The following is a 22,280-nucleotide window of genomic DNA, read 5'->3' as shown; positions in this document are numbered from 1 at the left end:
GCTGAGATATCACTTTACACCCAACAGAATGGCTTAAATAAAAGAGCAAGAAATAGCAAGTGTTGATGAGGATATAGAGAAAAATGAACCCTCAGAGACCGTCAGTGGGAATGCAAATTGATGCTGCCATTATGGAAATCATTATGGAATTTCCTCAGAAAATTAAAAATAAAACTACCATATTACCCAGTATTTCCCTACTGAATATAAACCGAAAGAAAACAAAAACACTTTTTCTGGTTTCCTTTAATAATAACTTTTAAAACCTAGTGTGTAGTACAGACACAACTGGAAAATAGACAGAAAAAAGGAGAAAGAGCAAAGACACATCCTTCATTTCATAATAAATAGAGTTGTATTAGTGTTCTCCCACCAATGACCCACGGGAAGCTAAGCTTTCCATGTGCCCAAAAGTACTCTATTATTGCAGGGGACCAGACTACATTCAAGTGTGATGATGTCAACTCAAATACAGACTGCCACAGCTAAGTTTACTGCTGAGCCTATAGTTTTGGTCCTAACTGAAGTAGGGTTAAGGGACCAAGCTGTGCTGGATCCCATAGCCAAAGTAGATAGTAAACCCAGTCAGCATCCAGACACCAAATCGGGCCCAGGTGCCAGCTGACATCTGCATCATAAGATAAACATTCACAAAGATGCTCAGAAGTGGGAGGAGAGGCACAGCAGGGACCTTAAAGTGAAGGGGAGTGGAACTCTGTGGCTGTCTCCAGATGACCCCAGTGATCCCAGTGATGAGCACCAGGAGCAGCACAACCACTGTGATTGCCCCTGCATCTCCAGAAAGCAGACCTGGCCAGTGGGCCAGCACCAGGCAGAGGAGAGTCAGCAGCAGAACAAGCAGTGAAGAGCAAACAATGACAACACAGCCAGAGAGTGGAGTGGGGGTGGGGCTGCCTGGAAAAAATAGACTTTGTAGTGTTAGTTTCTCTGCTGCAGGTCCATTCTCTTCCTGCTCCTGTGCTTGCTTTTTTTTTTTTTTTTTTTTTTTTTTACCCCATCCCTCCTCTCAGGCTGGTACCTGAGAATGAGAACACAAAGAGCCATCAGGGAGTAAGCTAGCAGGGCCCCAACTGACATGAAATCCAGAAGATCAGTGAGTCCAAGGAAGAATGCCATGATTCCTACGATAATGCCCAAAATTACAGTGGACACACTGGGCATGTATGTGCTGGTTTGGATTCTGGCAAGGACAGGGAACAGGAGGCCATCCTGTGCCATCATGTATATCAGATTATGTATGGGGAACATAAAGCCAAAGATGCTGACAGAAAGACTACAAAGGAATACAAAAGCTACAACATAGTAGGCAGTTGCCCAGCCAATATGGAGAAATATCTCTGGCAAGGTGCTCCCAGGTCGAAGCTGGTAGTAAGGAACCGCAAGTGTTAGTACTACAGAGACACCAAAATACAACAAAAAGCAGGTGAGCAGTGAAACCACAATGCCCATGGGGATGGAACGCTCGGGATTCTGGGCTTCTTCCACTCTTGTAATAATAATGCAAAAACCAATAAATGCACAGAAACAGGTAGCTACTCCACGGAGAATCCCCCTGAACCCAAAAGGCGCAAATCCTCCAGAGCCCAGAGGTCCCAAGTGAGAGGTGTCATTGAGCCCAGCCTTTACATAGTCCTCTTCTGTGAGCTCCCAGTTGTGCAGGTCTCCCTTAATGAAGCCTGAGATGATGACAAAACTGAGAGCCAAAAGTTTCACCAATGTGACCACTTTGGAAACCGGGAAAATCCACCTATTCCTTAGAGTCAGCAATTCCATCAGCAACAACATAAGGCCCACAACAATGAAGCCTAGAATTTCTCCCAGGTGCTGGGGAACATTTGGTGAGATGCTCTCATGCAGGGTCTGAGAGATCTGGTTCCCAAGCAGATTGTCAAAAGCTAAGGTCCAAGCTCGAGCCACAGTGGCTGTATGAGCAACGAAGAAGACAATAAGGTTCCAGCCAGTGATGAAAGCCCAGATTTCACCCATAGTGATGTAGGTGTAGAGATATGAAGAACCAGCATAGGGAACCTGGACACCAAACTCTGCATAGCACAGCCCAGCCAACACAGAAACAGGCTGGCTCCCAACAAGTAGATCACAATGGATGGTCCTGCTACATCTCTAGCCACCTCCCCAGCCAGGACAAACACACCTACTCCCACTGTGCAGCCCACACCCAGGGCCACTAAGTCCAGAGTGGTCCATCTTCTGGCAGGGGCCATCTCATTCACATCTTCCTCCAGCATTCATTTGCGTACCAGCTTTGGACCAATTCTGCTAAGTGCCTGACATGACATTCTAGCTGGAATGAAGAGGACTCTAGGATCAGAGAGCTGTAGAAAGCCCAGAAGTGGAGTCTGAGATCAGGTTCAATGAGGTTGAGTTAAGCTGAGTTGAGTTGGGGCTGCTGAGTTCTGTTGCTCAGGCTTCAGAGCTGCTGCTTCATATTTTTTTTCTGTTATGTGCTATCCCTCTATAATGCCTAAGTAAACAATAAATATTTACTGGAAAATGGTGTTCAATCAACCAACTAGGGCTCACAAGTCCCATGTCACTTGTTGCAGCATAAATATCATAGAAACTTATACAAATATCATAGAAACATAGAGGACATCATAGAAAAATCAATACTGCTTTCCCTCCAGGAAAAAGGACAATGGTTCCCAACATTCTGCTTTTTAGCACACCACAGGACATATTCCAACTTGTGTTCATCTAACTCATGTAGTGTCATGTACTAATTAAGCCATAAGACAACAGGTCATGAATTATTGTAGAGTAATTCTCACATAGGATGTGCGAGCAGTGTTTGAGTGTGAGTCATGACAGATTAATTCATGGACTGGTCAGCCTCATCACAAGTATAGACCCATTTTGAAAATATCATCTGAGATTAAAATATAAATTTAGTCCCCCAGTCATAACCTGTAGCTCCAACATCAGCTAACCAAGGTCATCTGGCACTTTGGTCCCTTTCTCCTCATTCTGCATCATCCATTTAGCTGTGCTGATGGCCAAGAATATACAGTCAACCCTTTCCCTTTACCACCTAGGCTCACAGGGGTGCAGTGAACAGAGAGGAAGAAGAGGAAAGGGGAAGGGTCTTCATAACCACCTGTAAGAAGGAGAAGACTAGGCTGTCTGAGAAGGAAACACTGGAGAAATGGGGGCAGCAGCCTATCTAGGGTCCATTACTGATAAAGGAGAGGAGAGAGGAATTTAGTTTTGTGAATTCTTACATTCAATACCCCTCACCCAAAGGAACTAGGAAAGATTCACTACAGTTTTTATGTCCATAGTTATGAATGTGTGATGGGTAGAGAGAAAAGAAATAAGTCCCCTAACTCAGTGGCTCATAACCTAAATATTTCCTTCTCTCTTCTGCCTCTCTGTGTTCCAGGAGAGAAGGTGAGGCCACTTCTGCAGGCAGTCTCCTCACCGGCCACACAGTTCTCCACACACACCCTGTGTGATCTGTGATGTCAGCTGCCAGGGACTTGGAGGTTATGCCCAGCTCTGTGAGCTTGTATTAAAACACACATTTCTAACTTCCTATTAATTTTTCACAAGGAATTATTTTTAACTCACTTGGAACATTGCCTGAATATGTCAAATATATATTCTTAATGAATGAACCTGCATGTGGTTCTTCTTTCCCCCTCCTCCCCTGCTGCTATTCAAATGACTACTTCCCAGGAGGAGATCAAGTCTTTGGATAAACAATTCACAGCCATGCCCAGAAATTTGTATGGAATCAGAAGAGACCCCGAATTGCTAAGGAAATGTTGAAAAACAAAAATAAAACTGGTGGCATCACATTACCTGATTTTAAGCTTTACTACAAAGCTGTGATCACCAAGACAGCATGGTACTGGCATAAAAACAGACACATAGACCAGTGGAACAGAGTAGAGAGCCCAGATATGGACCCTCAACTCTATGGTCAAATAATCTTCGACAAAACAGGAAAAAATATCCAGTGGAAAAAAGACAGTCTCTTCAATAAATGGTGCTGGGAAAACTGGACAGCTATATGTAGAAGAATGAAACTCGACCATTCTCTTACACCGTACACAAAGATAAACTCGAAATGGATAAAAGACCTCAACGTGAGACAGGAATCCATCAGAATCCTAGAGGAGAACATAGGCAGTAACCTCTTTGATATCAGCCACAGCAACTTCTTTCAAGATATGTCTCCAAAGGCGAAGGAAACAAAAGCGAAAATGAACTTTTGGGACTTCATCAAGATCAAAAGCTTCTGCACAGCAAAAGAAACAGTCAACAAAACAAAGAGGCAACCCACGGAATGGGAGAAGATATTTGCAAATGACAGTACAGACAAGAGGTTGATATCCAGGATCTATAAAGAACTCCTCAAACTCAACACACACAAAACAGACAATCATATTAAAAAATGGGCAGAAGACATGAACAGACACTTCTCCAAAGAAGACATACAAATGGCTATCAGACACATGAAAAAATGTTCATCATCACTAGCCATCAGGGATATTCAAATCAAAACCACATTGAGATACCACCTTACACCAGTTAGAATGGCCAAAATTAGCAAGGCAGGAAACAACGTGTGTTGGAGAGGATGTGGAGAAAGGGGAACCCTCTTACACTGTTGGTGGGAATGCAAACTGGTGCAGCCACTTTGGAGAACAGTGTGGAGATTCCTCAAGAAGTTAAAAATAGAGCTTCCCTATGACCCTGCAATTGCACTACTGGGTATTTACCCCAAAGATACAGATGTAGTGAAAAGAAGGGCCATCTGTACCCCAATGTTTATAGCAGCAATGACCATGGTCGCCAAACTGTGGAAAGAACCAAGATGCCCTTCAACGGATGAATGGACAAGGAAGATGTGGTCCATATACACTATGGAGTATTATGCCTCCATCAGAAAGGACCCAACTTTTGTGTCAACATGGACAGGACTGGAAGAGATTATGCTGAGTGAAATAAGTCAAGCAGAGAGAGTCAAGTATCATATGGTTTCACTTATTTGTGGAGCATAACAAATAACATAGAGGACAAGGGTAGATGGAGAGGAGAAGGGAGTTGAGGGAAATTGGAAGGGTAGGTGAACCATGAGAGACTATGGACTCTGAAAAACAACCTGAGGGTTTTGAAGGGACGGGGGGTGGGAGGTTGGGAGAACCAGGTGGTGGGTATTAGGGAGGGCACAGATTGCATGGAGCACTGGGTGTGGTGAAAAAACAATGAATACTGTTACGCTGAAAATAAATAAAAAATTAAAAAAAAAAAGAAAAAAGAAAAAAAGAAAAGAACTTCAGAGTACAGAGAAAACAAAGGGAGGCAGTCCCCACTGTCCTCCCTACTCAGGCTTTGGTTTTGAGAGAATTTTAGGAGATGTTTGGAGAAGTTTTTTTTTTTTTTAAAGATTTAATTTATTTATTTGACAGAGAGAGATCACAAGTAGTCAGAGAGGCAGACAGAGAGAGTGGAGGAAGCAGGCTCCCCGCTGAGCAGAGAGCCTGATGTGGGGCTCGATCCCTGAGATTATGATCTGAGCCAAAGGCAGAGGCTTAACCCACTGAGCCACCCAGGTGCCCCTGCAGAAGTTTTTAAAGACAGAAATATCAAGTCAAAATTGACAAGTCTTGCACAGAATACACTGAGGGCTCCTGGAGGGAAGTGGATGGGTATGGGTTGAAAGGGTCATGGGTATTAAGGAGGACACTTGTGGTGAGAACTGGGTGTTACATATAAGTAATGAATCACTAAATTCTACTCCTGAAATCAATAATCAATATTACCACGTATGTTAACTAAGTAGAATTTAAATTTTAAAAATTAAATTAAAAAAACAAAATAATTGGAAAATCTTCTCTATACATTGTTGAAAGGAAACTGATTTATGGGCCAGACCTTCTGACTGCAAATCCATCTAGACTCTTTATTTGCCACTCACTAGTTCCAGTGTTATGATTTCCCAACTCACTTAAGATAGAAAAGGAGAGTCAATTCTTAGCTCATGGAAGCTTACACTGTAAATGTGATTGAGTCATCCTCCACCCACCCCCAGGCTCCAAACCCTTCAGTGGTTCCCCACTCTCCTTCCTTCATCATCTGACATAGACTTGCTCCTTAGCATCATCCCCCGGTGTTAAACACATGGAGTTCCTAAGCTTAGTGAATTAAACCAAACATCAAAAAAGGCAGTAATAGTAGTAATAGTAGTAGTAGTAACATTAATAATAATAATCTGTTCACCTGTGGATGGCTCATCTTATTCCTGGGAGAGGCAGTGCTAGTTACTATAGAGGTAAGAGCAATGACCATTACGTCAGAAATTCTGCATGTGAGCCCTGGCCCTTTCTCGTAACTACATTAACTCAGGGAATCTGCTCGCTCTCTCTAAGCCTCTGTCTCCTCATCCACAAGGGACCTCACCTGACCTTCGCTGGATCAGCATGAGAATTCAGTGAGGAGACACAAACCATCATACACTGTTGGTGGGAGTGTCATGGGGGCACCATCCTGAAGCACAATCCCAGTGGAATTAAGAACTCACACTCCCTTTCAACCCACAATCTCTCTCCCTCCAAGGGGCACACCCCCAGGATACTCTCTCCTGAGTCCGTAAGGGACCATGTGACCATGTTCATCACAGGACTGTTTGTGGTGGCAGGAAGTGGGAGCTGTGCCAGCCTCTGTTCCTAGAATAATACATAAGTAAAATGTGCCGTGTGTGCACAATGAAATGTCCACAGCAGTCAGAGTTGATAAATTACCTTTACAGAGAACAACTTGGGTAGATCTCAGAGACCAAGTTAGGTAGCCAAAGTGAAAGCAGTGTGATGTGTCTAGCACAATGCCATCTATGTACATTTTAAAAACAGCCAAAAAATGCTGTGTATTTGTCAAGGATACACGTATACCTGTTTAAAACGTCATGTTAGGGGCTCCTGAGTGGCTCAGTGGGTTGAAGCCTCTGCCTTCGGCTCGGGTCATGATCCCGGGGTCCTGGGATCGAGCCCCGCGTTGGGCTCTCTGCTCAGCGGGGAGCCTGCTTGCCTTCCTCTCTCTCTGCCTGCCTCTCTGCCTGCTTGTGATCTCTGTCTGTCAAATAAATGAATAAAAAAAATCTTAAAAAAACAAAACAAAAAAGTCATGTTATTCTTGTGCTCAAAACCTTCCATTGGTCTCTCTTTTAATTTAGAATAGAAACCAAAGTCTGTATTTTCAGTGACCTAGAAAGTCCTACAGCATTTGTCACTGACTCAGTGACCACTCAGCCTTCTGTTTCTCTTGTCCCACTCATTTCTCTGTAGTCACTGGCTTCCTAATCATTCGGCCTCCTAATATGTCAGACAAAGCCCTACCTCAGGGCCTTTGTATTTGCTGTTCCCTATAACTGCACCACTTCTGTCCCAAACATACACATGGCGGCTCCCTTCACTGCATTTGGTGAAATAACATGTCTGTGGCACAGCCTTCCTGAATGACCCCACATACAACTGCAGGCTGCTGCTAACCACAGACAACAGACCTTGTCTCTCTAGCCTTCATTTTTCCACAGCAATTGTCACTATTTAAGGCACAATATGTTTTACTTATTTATTTGCTCATGATTTGTCTCACTCCATAAGAATGTAAGATCCATGAAAGAAGGATTTTTTTTTTTACTGTTTTGCTACTGTCTGTAGTCCCTCCATCTACACCTGTGCCTGACAGAGATGGCACTGTGTTTGTTGAAAGGAAGACAATATCTAACTACACATAGAGAACATGGACCAGAAGAATGTTTGTTGAATGCACTAAAATAAGTGTCTCCAGTGAGGAGGGTGAATGAGAATTGAGATAAGGATGAAGGGGATAATAAAATGCACCAGGTGTCAGAGCCCTGCTGTAATTCTCCCCCTACCCTCAGGCCTATCACTTCCTCCCTAACTCAGCTCCTCATATCCTGACGGACCCTTCCTGGGATGAGCCTATGGGTTGGGTGAGTTACCTGCCCTGCCAGGGACACCCTCCTCATTCCTTCTGTCTAGTCTTGACCTTCTAGCTCCTCTCAGCTCTATTCTACAACCTTACCTCCACGTCTAGGAAGACTTTCTTAAGCCATCCTTACTGATTCCCATCTCCAACCTTTCTCACCTTCCTGTCAGCATTATAGGCCCTCCTGATGGTCAGCTGAGACTGATTTTCAGCTGGTGGTGTCCTTGCGTGTCATTTATATTCCTTTACAGTCCAAAACCATCCAGAGGGCAAGGCCAGGATCTATGTACTTCCTCCTCCTTCTGAATTCCACACTCCCACTTTCAACCCTCACTCCCCAGTATAAGGATCTGCTCATAATTATACTAAGCAACCATAAGTGGCATTTAGGACAGAGAGAATGAATATATAGAGATGTATTGATTGACTACTATATCTTAAGATTCCTAGAGATTTTTAAATTTTTCTTTTAATTCTAGAAAGAGTGAAAGGGCCAAACAGAGGTATAAACAAGAGACTAGAACATGCCCCATCATCTATTTCAAGAACATTTCCTAATGAGGGCCCGGGTCTGTGAATCTTGGTTCAAGTAGGAAACAGTCTCTCCCAAAGGAGGTGCTTGGCACAGGGGAGATGCTTACAGAAATACAGAGAGGGGGCAGGGAACATGAAGCAGCTTCTATGAATTCCATAATGCCCCCAGCTCCTCCTCCCTTCCTTCTCCTCCCTAAAGAACTTCAAAGATAATTTGGATATCAGTTGCTTTGCTAGAAGTTTGATAAACACTTGAGAGAACAGTTAGTGAGGGTGTTCAATAATTATTTTCAAGTTCTCAAAGTTTCAGAAAAGTAGACTTTAAATGTAATATCTCCAGAGATTATACCAACCCTCTGTATCCAAGCACAGCTCCTTTCTGATCCCAAAGTGTATAAATACTCTCATCCTTCTTAACGTTTCCAGACAATAAAAATGCACCTTTATTTCCCTCACTTCATCTTTACATCATTAACACCTTTATTGGAGCTTTGTTTTTTAGCGTGTGGTCCCTGGACCAGCAGTATCAGCATCACGTGGGAACTTGTTAGAAGTGTAAGTTCTGGGCCCCATCCTGACCTGCTAAATCCTAGATGCTGGGGTGGGGCCCAGCAACCTGTGTTTTCACAAGCCCTCCAAGTGAGGTGGCACCTGCTGGAGTTTGAGCACGACTGAGCACGTACTATTCCTGGCCTCTCTCCACCACCACCCCTCTCACTGTGACTTGAATGTGAGTTGAGGAGATAGCAGTAAGTATGCTCTGCTCAGTGCCTTCCAGTTTTTGTTGGTTTTCTTTTTTCATCCAGAACCAACCTGCCCACAGTACACACACATTCCAACCTGCTGATACACAAGAAAATCTAAGAGCAGGCTCTCTCCTGTGATGGAAGGCAGATGTTGCTCAGCACGACTGGTGATGAGGAATATGTCTGTCTGACTAATGCAAGACTGACTACCAAACCAAGTAGGCTGCAGATCTATAGCTGATGGTTTAATCGTCTGTCTCTATGTCATGATTATCAATAGGTTCCAAACACAGGAGGGGGAAATGGGATGTTATTTATTGGACCCCTACAGCTCCAACTATGGGTTGTAGTGAAAAGTGGACAGGATGCAGGTTCAAATGGTGTGCAGTATGGAGACCTAGTTGAGAGAATAACAGGGCAGAAGAACCAGAGGCAATCCCAGATTTTTTCAAGGAAATGGAACTTGAGAAATGATCAGTTGTGACCTCTCCCATTACAGACAGATAAGCAGAGCATGGAAGGAACTGAATGGTTTGCTCAAGGTCACATTGTGAGTTAGTGGTGGAAACAGGATGAGAACCCAGGACATGTGTACTCTCAGCTGTGTACTTTCTGAGCAGGTAGACCAAAGCAGACAACAGTAGAGAAACTTTAAAGTCCAAGAATGTAGACATGGCCAAGCAGAATAACCAGGCCCCCGGGTTTTCAGCATGGGTGGTGGGTTCAAAGCAAAGCGCTTTGTGCTCAGAGGAAAGCTCTGGCTCCAGTCCACGTGTGCATGCTCTGTTGTCCCCTCACACCGCCGAGGCTCAAGCTACGCAGCCTGCTCAGCGTGCTCTGAACATGGCTTCATTTTCCTGTGCTTTTCCTGGTGTTGTTCTCTCTGCCTTCAAATCTTTCCTTCCTGCCCATGTGTGGAAAATTCCATCTGGGCTTGGAGAGTGCTAGTTTAAATGCCATTCTTCTACAAAGTCTTCTCTGATTTCATCAGTCAACTTTTACCACTGTGCCAGCCACAAAAGATATCCTCAACTCTGAATTCCCAAGACACATTATCTGCTTATTAGTTATGACAGTACTTACTTAAGCCAACATTGTTTAAAAAAATATTAGAGAAAATTCCAAAAGCTACAACATAGTAGGCCCAACCAATACAGAGAAATGACTCAGGCAAGGTGCTCCCAGGTCGAAGCTGGTAGTAAGAAACCATAAGTATAAGTGCTGCAGAGACACCAAAAGACACCAAAAAGCAGGTGAGCAGTGAAATCACAATCCCCATGGGGATGTAACGTTCAGGAATCATGACTTCTTCAAGTCTGGTAATATTAAGGGTGAAACCAGCAAAAGGATAGATACAGGTGGCTGATCCATGGAGAATCCCCTGGAAGCCAAAAGGCACAAATCCTCCAGAGCCCAGAGGGCCCAAGTGAGAGGTGTCATTGAGTCCAGCCTTTACATAGTCCTCTTCTGTGAGCTTCTAGTTGTGCAGGTCCCCCTGAATGAAGCCTGAGATGATGACAAAACTGAGAATGAAAATGTCCATGAATGTGAACATGCTGAGAATCAGGAAAATCTGCCTAGTTTCCTGAATCAGCAATTCTATGAGCAAGAACACAAGGGTCACAATAAAGAAGCCTAGAATTTCTGCAAAGACACGGGAAACATGCAGTGGGGTGCTCTCATGAAGGATCTGAGAGATCCTGTCACCAGAAAGATTGTCAAAAGGTAAGGTACAGGCTTGGAAAACAATGGTTATCCTAGCAACGTTGGAGAGGATGAGGTTCCAGCCAATGGTGAAAACCCCAAGTTTACCTACAGTGACAAAGATGTAGAGATATGCTGAGCCAGAATGAGGAACTTGGACACTAATCTGCATACCACAGCCCAGCCAACATAGAAGCTAGGCCAGCCACCAAAAAGCAGATCACAGTGGCTGGTCCTGCTATATCTCTAACCACCTCACCAGCCAGGATATATACAATCATATCCACTGTGTTGTCCACACCCAGGACCACTAAATCCAGAGTGTTCTGGCTTCTGGCAGGGGCAGTCTCAGCCCTGTGCTACTCCACCTTATGTCTATGCACCAGCTTTTGACCAAGCTTTGGATCTTCAAAGTGCCTGACCCAGCGTGGTAGCTGGGATTGAAGATGATTCTAGGATCAAGGAGCTCTAGTAATCTCAGGGAGCTGAGAGTCTCAGATCAAGTTCAGTGAGGTTGAGTTAAGCAGAGTTGGGTTGGGGCTGCCAAGGTCTGTTGCTCAAGGTTTAAAAGCTGCTGCTTCATATTTCTTCTGGTATGCGCTCTCCCTCCATAATGCCTAAGATATGGTAAACAATAAATTTTTACTAAATCCATTATTCAACCCACCAACCAAAGCTCAGAAACCCCACGTAACCTGTTGCAGCCCAAAGATCACAGAAACTGACATCAAAGGACATCATAGAGAAATTAGTCCTGCTTTCCCCCCAGAAAAAGTGCGAGATACCTCCCAACGTTCTCCTTTTTACACACTACATGATGCAATCTCATTTGGGTTCATCTAACATATTTAGCTTCGTATACTAACTAAGCTGCAAGACACAATAGGGTATGAATATATTGTGCAATAATTCACACACCGAATGTGTGCTTGGTGCTTGAGCATGAGTTATGATACATTAATTCAAAGACTAGATGTCTCATTGCAATTACCCATTTTTTTTTCTTTTTACAAATCATTTGAGCTTAAAATAAAAATATTGGTTTGCTGGTCTTAAACTTTTGGGCCCCAAATCAGCTAACCAAGGTCTGATGGCACTTTGGCCCCCTTTCTCCTCATTCTGCATCACACATTCAGCTGTACTGATGACCATGAATGTACAGTCCACTCCTTCTGTGATGAGGGAGATAATAATAGAGATAAGGATGAAGGGGAAAATAAAATGCATTGAAAAGGGGCCTGAGAGGATGTGATGGTGGGAATAGTCATGAATGAGGGAGGGACTGTCTCCACTCTGTGCACTACAGATTCAACACAGGAATTGCAGGATATAATGTGAGAGGACCTGGTACAGAACCTGATAAGTGGCAGACATTCAGTAGATTTAACATGAAGGGGAACCAGAATCCTGTAATTGCCAGGATATGGAGAATACAAAGAAGGAATACCTGCTAGAAAGTGAATTCAGAACAAGGGAAGATGGGGCACCCCTCCGACTAGGTCCCTCTGAACCCATGACCCTTTTCCTCATTCCTCTTTCTCCTCCAGCTCCTTCAACTATCTTTGGAGGCTCCTGTCGTTGGCACTAAGGATGTTTGTATCATGTTTCTCTCTCTGGGGAACCGTCGCCAGCCATCTACCCCCCAAAAAAGACACAACAGTGGTCCTTCACATTTGTTGACTCACACAAGGTTGGTCACCTTAAAAAAAAATGTCATATGCTCTGCTGAAGTCCATCCATGGACCCTGAGCAGGAATCCCAGAGGAGGACCATCTGAATGGCAGGAGCAGAGAGGGGTCATGCTTGGTAATTTCTGTTTCCCTCAACTGTGTTGTGCAGGATGGTCCTTATGCTCTTTCCACTTTTACTGAAGGTGAAGCAAAGTGGGCCTACAGACAGAGTATGAAAATAATAGAGAAGCAGGGGTGCCTGTGTGGCTCAGTGGGTTAAGCCTCTGCCTTTGTCTCAGGTCATGATCTCAGGGTCCTGGGATGGAGCCCCACATCGGGCTCTCTGCTCGACAGGGAGCCTGCTTCTCCCCTTCTCTCTCTGCCTGCCTCTCTGCCTACTTGTGATCTCTCTGTGTCTGTCAGATAAATAAAATCTTGAAAAAAAATCACTACAATAAAAAAAAATAATAGAGAAGGAGCCGAAAGAACAGAACATCTGGGAATTAAATAAGATTTTATGACTCCAACAGAGGTAGGCAGAACAAATAAATTAAGAAGCAAACTTACGGAAAATAAAGCAAACCCATGATTGGGAAATCCTGAGAGAGTCTACTACAAATCCAACTTATAACAGCACAGATAAACATCACCTTCAAATACCACTTTCAGAAATGCCCTTTCTCATGAAATAATCTGCAAGTATTCCTGTAGTTTCTATCCAGTCCAAATTCTCTGACCCAGCTGTGGGAGCTCTCCCTCTCCTCTCAGACCCATCACCTCCTCCCTAACTCAGCTCCTCACATCCTGACTTACCCTTCCTGAGATGAACCTTTGGCTTGGGTAAGTACCTGCCCTGCCAGGGATGCCTTCCTCACTCCTTTCTGTCCAGTCTTGACCTTCTAGCCCTTCTCAACCGTATTCTATAACATTTTCCCCACATCTAGGAAGCCTTTCCTAAGCCATCCTGACTGATCCCCATCTCCAACCTTCCTCCCCTTCTCACCAGCCCTTACAGCCTGGCCTGATGATCAGTTGAAACATTTTCCCATCCTATCAGTTAGTGTCCTAGGTGTGTCACTTAAATTCCTTTACAGTCTAAAAGCTTCCAGAGGGCAGGGCCAGGATCCATATACCTCCTCCTTCTGATTTCCCTACTTCTACCCCCAACCTGCACTACTTAGGACAAGGATCTGTTCATGATTGTAACAAGCAACCAAAAAAGGCTTTTAGGACAGAGAAAAGGAATATAGATATGTATTGATTAACTACTGTATCTTGAGATTCCTAGAAGTTTTTCTTTTTATTTTTTTGTTTTTGTTTGTTTGTTTTAAAGAGATAAAGGGCAAAAAGAGAGAGAGAGAGAGAGAGAGAGAGAGAGAGAGAGAGATACATAGATAAAGGGCAAACCAAGGAGGAAACAGGAGAATAGAACATGCACTGTCTTCTATTTCAAGAACATTTTCTGAGGGCATTTCCTAATGAGGACTCTGGGATTGTGAATCTCAGTTTCATTAGGAAACAGTCTCTCACAAAAGAGGTGCTTTCTCCGGGGCATATTTAAAGAAATGCAGACAGGGGTCAGAGAATAGGAAGCCAGCTTGTAAGAATTCCATAATGCCCCCAGCTTCCCCTTCCCTCCCTCCTCCTCCCTGTGTTTCTCTTAGTCTCTAAGCTCCTTCCAAACTCAGAAACCAAAGTTCCATCCCAAGTCTCCAAGAAAAACTCCTGCCAAATCCTGTAACAATCCACCCACTAAACTAAAGTGGCAAATCCAGAAATGGATTTGGTAGGGGTTGTTTCGCCTTTCAGGTGTTGTGAATAATGCTGTTACGAATACAGGTATACAAATATCTTTTTCTGTCCCTGCCTTCCACTCACTGGGCTGTATACCCAGAAGTGGGATTGCTGGATCATATGGTAACTGTATATGCATTTTTTTGAGAAATCACAAATTTTAGAGAAATCTCCACAACAGCTGCACCATTTTACATTCCCTCCAACCATACACAAGCATCCCATTTTCTCCACATCCTCATGCTCTGTCTCTTGCTCTCTCTCTCTCTCAAATGAATAAATAAAATCTTTTTAAAAAGCTGGAGGAAATATTTCAAAACATAGATGAAAGTATGTCACTCTCCAGCTTAAAAATCCTTTGACTTTCCTTTGCGCTTTTCCACCATTACAGTTTTCATGCTTTCCTAGAGGGCTGCTCTTGATCTCTCTCCCATCCTTACCTCCACAGGCCACATGGTCCCCTCAACACCATTTTCACTGACCACATTTCAATTCCTGAAAATGAGCCTTTGCACTCATGCAGATCCTTCTGCTTTGACTAATCTTCTGACTCTCCTTCCTTTTCACAGCCCACATCATTTCCTCACAGGTTGAACGTTTGACAAAAATGGCATTGTCCTCTTTATCCTTAACCCAGAAGAGCCAGAACCAGAAAAATATCAGCTCATCAGTCACTTCAAAATATGATTAATGCATTTCCAGAGCTAAGATGACAGAGTGATGCTGGAAAGAATATTTTAGCTATATCAGATTGATATTTCTGGCTTGGTTGTTGTTGACAACCAGAAACCTGACCTATTAGAATATTAAAAAATGGGCATTTGTGTTTCCCATTATGACCCAAGTCTGTGACCAGCTCTGAGCTCACAGCACTTAGAGCATTGTTAGTATTTATTAATCATCCATAGAAATAAGCACAAAGACCAACGGACATTAGGCATCAGTACAGAACTCTTTTCTCTTTTTTAAAGTTACTAAGGAGTATGGCCATAAGATAAGGAAAAATAGATATTTTGAATATGCTATTATTGTGGGAAGATCAACAGAGAAAGTAAAGGATTGCCTTTCTGTTTTAGTTTCAAAAGGAAGAAAATGCCACATATGTTCAGAAACAAGATTGACAAAGCAGCCTTTGGAGCCTGACTTTATTCAGGTAAATTGCGTAAAAATTTAGAATAAATCTCGGAAACTACAATTGAACTCGTTTGTTTCAGATACTTGGAGATCACCAACCTAGACCTCAATTCAATTCAGCTAACATGAAATCAGTTAGACACTTAGCACATTATCCACATGAGACCTCTATCTAGTAGGTTCCTACAGTTTTGCAAATACTGCATATCCAGGACCAGCTTCCTGCCATACTCTCTACCTACCCTCCTGGTCCATAATATTGGTAACTCTAAGCAATGAGATCCTCTCAGCTCTCACTCAGATTCATCCAACAGCTGTCAGATAGTGCTGCCCTTGAAACAGGATAAAGCCCTAAATCACATTCTTCCTGATAACTGCATTGCATCAGGTAACTGAAGTGTGAGTGCTCTCTATCCTCCTTCTGGAAAATGACACTTTCCTCAAGTCTTAAAAAGACTCATGCACACACACACACACACACACACACACGCACACACACACCTAGACCCAGAGTTTCCTGCTCTCCATTAAGTCAAAACTTCTAAGATTATTTTTCTAAGTCTTCTCATTGTTGATCTACCAATTATTCCTAGTATTAACCATTTCTGTGGCTCCTACTTAAACAGGACAAATATTTCCCCACACATGCACATCTTGCTGGCATTATCATGTTGAACCCTGTTCAACAGGATCCTCCTTCCTTCCCAAAGTTTCTCTGGCCACACCTATAGATAGATATCTGATCTCTCCAGTATGCTCTCCTTGCCCTCTACTCTCCCCTCTTCAATGTCCAATGTCATAAGTCACTGCTTAGACTTTTGCACGGGGAGAACACACCGCTAGGGAGAAGGTTAGGAGTGGTAGGTGGTGAAGTGGAGCCCAAGAGCAGAGCTTCTGCCTGAGGATGCTTCCGGCTTGCCTTTCCCTTCCCAGATGAACAGTTAACTGGCCACAGCCAAGGAAGGACCCCAAGCTCCACAGACCAGTTTGGATGTCAGAGATCTGACACAAGAACTGAGGTCCAAGTCTCTTTCACCACAACAAAGCAAAAGTAGAAGGGAAGTAACTCAAGGCAGCCTAGACAAAGTGCGTTACCTGTGACATTTATGATTTGCGGTGGTGTCTCAATCTGTGACAACTGAACAGACTGATGACACAGAGTTTTATTACTTCCACTGCTTTACTTGATTTGGAAAACAAGTTACCTATGCTCTGACATTAGGCAACGTGACATGATACTCAAGCTGCAATAATTACAAGTAAGTTTCGTCTGCAGAAGGGAGAGTGGGACAATAGTCAAAGGATTGAATGGGTGTAGAATAGGATTTCACTTGTCAGGAGGATAGGGAGGTATCCTTATAGTGTAAGCTCCCATAGAAAAGGTATTTCTGGATTTGCTACCTTTTGCCTTCACTGTCTATAAACAACCACACAGATGGGTTCTGTGTACATTGGGTTGGAGCTAAAGTGAGAAGCTGGATGGTCCCTCAAGTAGAAGCAAAAAAAGTTTCTAAGTGAGAAAAACTGGATTTAGCCTATTAGAGATCAGATTTTGGGGCTCCTGGGTGGCTCCGTCAGTTAAGTATCAGCCTTTGGCTCAGGTTGAGATCCTGGGATCAAGCCCCCATTGGGGCTCCCTCCTAGGCAAGGAGTCTGTTTCTCCCTCTGCTCCTTCCCCCACTCATGCACTGGCATGTGCTCTCTCTCTCAAATAAATAAATACAGTCATTAAAGAAATAAGATTTCAACTAAGTATAAAGGAATACAAAGGCAAATTCCACATGAGAAAATTCAGGTACCACACTAATCGTTTGTTCAAAAGGCTTAGAGGAAAAACAACATTTTTATTCACCCTAAATTATCAACTCTACCACCATTACCCCCATCACATGTTCAGTTACACACAGTATAAGAGAATAGTGGAAAACAAAGAATTTCCCTCTTTGGGAACTTACAATTAAGGGCATTTCATGAACCCCTCCCTACCTGCCAAAATAAGTAAAAGATATATCAGCTATGACCAAGAAGGGTATTCCTCAATAGGAAATGAACAGTCATGGTAAGAGTATGCCAAGATCCTGGATGGCTTCCTTGTTGATGGAAGGTAAGAGTAGTAAGGATCAGATTTTCTACCGTTGGCAAAACTAGAGAGTATCTTCTGTACACCATGGGTCAACCTGAGAAGGCTGCATGGAAGAGGGGGAGTTACCCCATCTTGACATTGTGAGTAACTATTTCCCAGGAAGACACCTGTTCAAGCTACATCTTCAGGTTGGGCCATGATCCAATAAACAGAGCCTCTTTCAGGCCTTCCTTCCATACCCCCACCAGAAACACAAAACAAACTCCACCACATCTTGAACCAGTAAATCTAATTGCCCAACCAGACAGATCCAGTTAAATATTTGCTACAGATCTATATACTAAGGTGTAATGATAATTCCTCCTCCTCCTCCTCCTCATCATCTCAGTCTTGGTCTATGCAGGAAAGAAAAAGAGAGAGAAACCATTGCAGTAGTAATAAAATGTAAACTCTTCCCTGAGGAATGAAAAGTAAAGGCTTCCCTGAAAAGTCAGAAAGAAAGTTGAAGTAACCAAATTCAGCTCAGTCTAAAGCAAGTAAATATCCAAACTTATCTCCCAGGAGTTTTCTGAGAACAACCTCACCAAATGGATCACTTACCAGGCATCCTCCCACCTGTGATCTTACTTTGTATTATATTCTGTTTGCATGTTACTTTGAAGAAGCTTTCTTCTCCCTTTCTAAAATAAAAACTCCTTGGGGTACAACTTGCTTCATGTTCTTTCAAAGAGACTAGAAACCCTAGTTCTGCAAATAAATATTATTGCATGCAACTAAGACTTGAACTTGAAGACATGGAACCCCTCAAACTATCTGCTTATCAGACCCAGAGGAAACACAGCTACCTCCTCCAACTCACCCACCTACCCTACCACCCCCAGTATTAGACCTCTCAAATCCCCTCCCAGTCAGGCAGAGGTTGAATTTCAAGTCAGCAAAACCCATCCTGATGCAGAATAACACAGCAGACCAACTGTATGTTGACCAAATCCATTCACCCAAATGTAGCCCAAAATCTATGCAGACCAAAAACTATCTATGTAGACCAAAACATATGTGCTTCCTTCCCATAACCTATGGAGTCCATGCTACATGCAAGCATAATATTAGTATCATGTTACCATATTTGCGCAAACAATCAGATAGCCAGGGCTTTTCTAGAGCCTGTATACACTCCAAATTATCTAGTATCATTCTGGGATGGTTGTGAACAGGTACCTTTTCTTAGTCCCTTTGGGATAATGAAGACCACGAGGCAGCCACAGCCCAGGGGACCTGGGAAATCTTTCTGCCTCTAGTCTGACCTGGCTCATAATCAATCCCCCACCATAACATTTAAAATTAGATAAGAAAGGCAGGGAGATACCTTGAGCAGCTGTAAAAATAGATACCTAGCTCCTTGAGCCTGGAGGAAGAAGACCCTCAAATCCTCTCTGGTGATGGGGGACCTCCTTATTACACTGGACCTGCTATTCTGCAAAGTGCATATCGATGTCCTCCCTCAGAAGATAGGACACAGAGACTTTCAAACTCTCCAGTGAGAAATGAGGCGAAATGTGAAGGAGGCAGCAGAGCCAGATGGAAAAATCTCCATTCATTAAAAAAACATGTATAAGCTTACTATGTGCTGGGCCCTGTGGGAGAGACAAAGATGAAGAAAGCAAGCTCTGCACCAGGTCAGAAAGGAAAGACTAGGAATAGGGCAGGGCAAAGAGGTGGGAAGGACGCTGGAGGAGAAGCACCAAGGAATAACTTCCCTTAACTCACATTTTCTCATCAGAGCTGAGAACCTTTCTGGGCTGGAGGAGAACAGAGTGCAGGCCTGTGTATCACTCTGACCCCAGTAAACCTCCCTACCCTTCCCAAACTCATAAGGTACTGATCTACATCTTTCCCCTCAAACCAAATTCTAGCTCCGGTGCCATGAAATACCCTCTGCTCAGACCCCACGGGGCTAGACAGCCAGAGGCACTCCAAGCCCAGACTTCTTCCTCCCTGGCTCTGTCTCAACTTTCCTGTCAGCTCTATAAGCAGGAGAAATCACTTACCCCTGGGCTTCTTCTGCCTCAGAGGAGAAACGCTTGGGAAGAAAGTGCAAGCCAAACCCAGAAAGAAGAAGCAGCTTGGCCAAGAAGAGTCAGGACTAGCAGTGGAACTCACAGGGTGCCCTGGAGGAGTTGAGGCCCTAGAGAGGCGGGGCCTTCACAGAGGAGGGCCTCAAGAGTGGGAGCCCTGAGGAGGCTGGGCCTCAGGGGGCTGGGGCCAAAGGGCAGAAGGGGCCTGGGAAGGATGTGTAAGTAGGAAGAAGGTGGTTTAGCTGGAATCCTGGATAAAGGCTAAAGGTGGGCAGTGGAAGACTAGTGAGGCCCTAAATGGGTGAGGAGGTGACTGAGGGTTTAAATGAGACTTTGCTGGAGACTTTGTTGGCAGCTAGATGTGAATTTAGAAGTAAACAAACTTTCCAGGGTCCTGGGTATGGAGGAGGTCCTGGTTGGCAAGAGGGGAGTGCGGGGAGCCTGGCGGAGCCGGGCCTGTGGTGATTTAGAGACAAATCCAGATCCAGTTAAAGAGCCCACGCAGCAGTCCTGTAATCAAGGATAGAAGCACCTCCCCCCACCTAAGTGCTTCTCCCAGAATCTCCTACTTGTTCCTCTACCATCGCCACCCATCCTTGCCTCAGCCACATTTCCAATCACTCTAGGAGTAAAACTAAAAGGGAACTGGCTCAAGCTTTCCCCCGAGGGATTTCCCGAGACAGTCACTCAGGGCTCACAGCATATTCAGACTGAATGAGCATTGAGCCTTGTGCTGGTGGAAGACGTGGCCCCGGCCTGCAGAACGTCCTGCTCTAGACAATCATAATGAAGGGACCCCAAGACCCTGAAACAGTGACCAAAGGAAGGTACTTTCTCCTTCCCAAACATTAATCTTCAAACAGAGGCAGGCCTTCTGAGAGGTGGATGGTGGGGGTGGGGCCTACTTAGAGACCCAGGGCTGAATGCACAAGTGAAGGGCCCACAAGCCATGGGTTTCAGGGAAAAGGGAAACCACTGCCTCTCCTTGATACTGCTGACATGCCTCTAAACTGTCAATTATGTGCCTTAAAGACTTGGGTGGAGGTGGAGGGAGGGGAGAGGAGGGTAGCAGCAGGTCCCTAAAGAGACAGAGTCTATACTAACTATACTAAGACGGAGCACTGAACTTGGAGCAGAAAGAATTGCTCCAGATTTCAGAAGAACCTCCTACAAATCACACGGACACATCTGCAGGAGGCATGGGCCAAGGGCACTAACTGAGCACTTCCTGTGTTCCAGGTGCTGTGCTGGGTAGGGGAGGAGTGGCCCAGCCAAGACTACAGAGCCAGAATTCCTAGAGGGAAAGGGGGCAGGCAGGAGTGGAAGGATGGCTGTCATGACAGAACATTAGGGAAGGGGTATCTGGGTGTTTGATCTGTGTCTGTTGAAACAGTCCTGGGCTGTCTTTCCCTGCCTCAGCTGGGATTTCCCCAGATGGGCACCTGCTTGAGGGCAAGAAGGGCAGGTGCAGGGGAGGATCTGTCTATCTGTACATCTGGTCCCCAGAGCAATCCCTTCTCCTTTCTCCTTGTGCTATACGCTGCCTGCTGTGTAGAGGTGGGAGACTGGGGGGAAGCCCAGGGCCCCCAGTCACCAGGTAATGAAGAGAACTGGCCCAGGCCCTTCTTTCCCTATCTCCCCCTGGCCAGCTGCTGTGGGCTGGCAGCCAGAGGCCCTGGGGCCTTGCATTAGGCATGGCCCAGCCCAGCAGTTCAGGAGTGGTACTTGAGCCTGGGCACTACAGGCCTCATGCCTCCAGTCCCTGTTGTCTCTAGACACCCCATCATGGACGAGACTATGTCCCCTCTGTTCCCTTGCATGCTACTGTCACCCTACTTGCCAGTGGAGAGGCCAGCCTCCTGAACTCCTTCCAGCCACTTCCAGGTCAGGCCTAGACCCCGTGCAAGGCCGACCTGAGCTCCATTCCACTTCTTTGCCTCCCAGGGCTGCACCCAGTGTCCATTCCATCTGGTGCCAGCACCCCTAGCCGTGCCCCAGGCCCCAGACACTGCCCATCCAGATGGACTTTCTCCCTCTTCCAGCCGTCCCCCAAGAGTCCACTGCCACCTCTGCTGCCCTTGCTGCTGTGCCCCCGCCCAGCCATGCCAACAGTGGACACAGCAGCTCTGAAGCGCCCTCTGCCGCCCCCAGTGGTGGTGTCACCCACTGTAAAGGTCGCATCCATCTCTGCCGCCACCATCCCTGCAGCCACCACTGTGGCCTTAATAGCCACAACCTCAATGGTGACCATGACCGGGTCTCATCCATCTGGGACAAGAAGACGAAGACCAAGGGGCCTTACACGTGCTCCCTGTGCACCAAGGAGTTCCAGAACAGCTACAAACTCAGGAGGCAGAGACCTTCTGCACAGGAGCAAGGCTGGCCGGGTCCCCCGTGTGCTATGGAGATGCTCACCATAGTGCCCCCAAGCCTTCGGAGCGTCCTCAGCTGAGTGGAGCCACTGGGGGAGGGGAGGACGGGGTTGTGGGGTGCAGAGAGGACGCAGAGGCACAGGGACCACAGGTGGCGGGTGGGAGGTGACAGG

General features: G+C 45.0%; 1 protein-coding gene across 1 annotated transcript; it reads right to left on the bottom strand.

The window, feature by feature from the left end:
• Nucleotides 1-532: 532 nt before the first annotated feature.
• Nucleotides 533-21,986, bottom strand: LOC308347075 (cationic amino acid transporter 3-like; the record flags this gene model as incomplete). The annotated part of the gene is given in 5 exon segments (XM_080810234.1): nucleotides 533-1,017; nucleotides 1,020-2,093; nucleotides 2,096-2,258; nucleotides 11,189-11,312; nucleotides 21,649-21,986. Coding segments are annotated over 5 exon segments (2,184 nt in total).
• Between the last annotated feature and the right edge of the window lie 294 nt (nucleotides 21,987-22,280).

This window comes from Martes martes, assembly GCF_963455335.1.
Source record: "Martes martes genome assembly, chromosome: 8".
NCBI classification, from domain to species: Eukaryota; Metazoa; Chordata; class Mammalia; order Carnivora; family Mustelidae; genus Martes; species Martes martes.
Note: the sequence above shows the minus strand (reverse complement) of the source record. Positions and strands in the feature narration are given on the sequence as shown.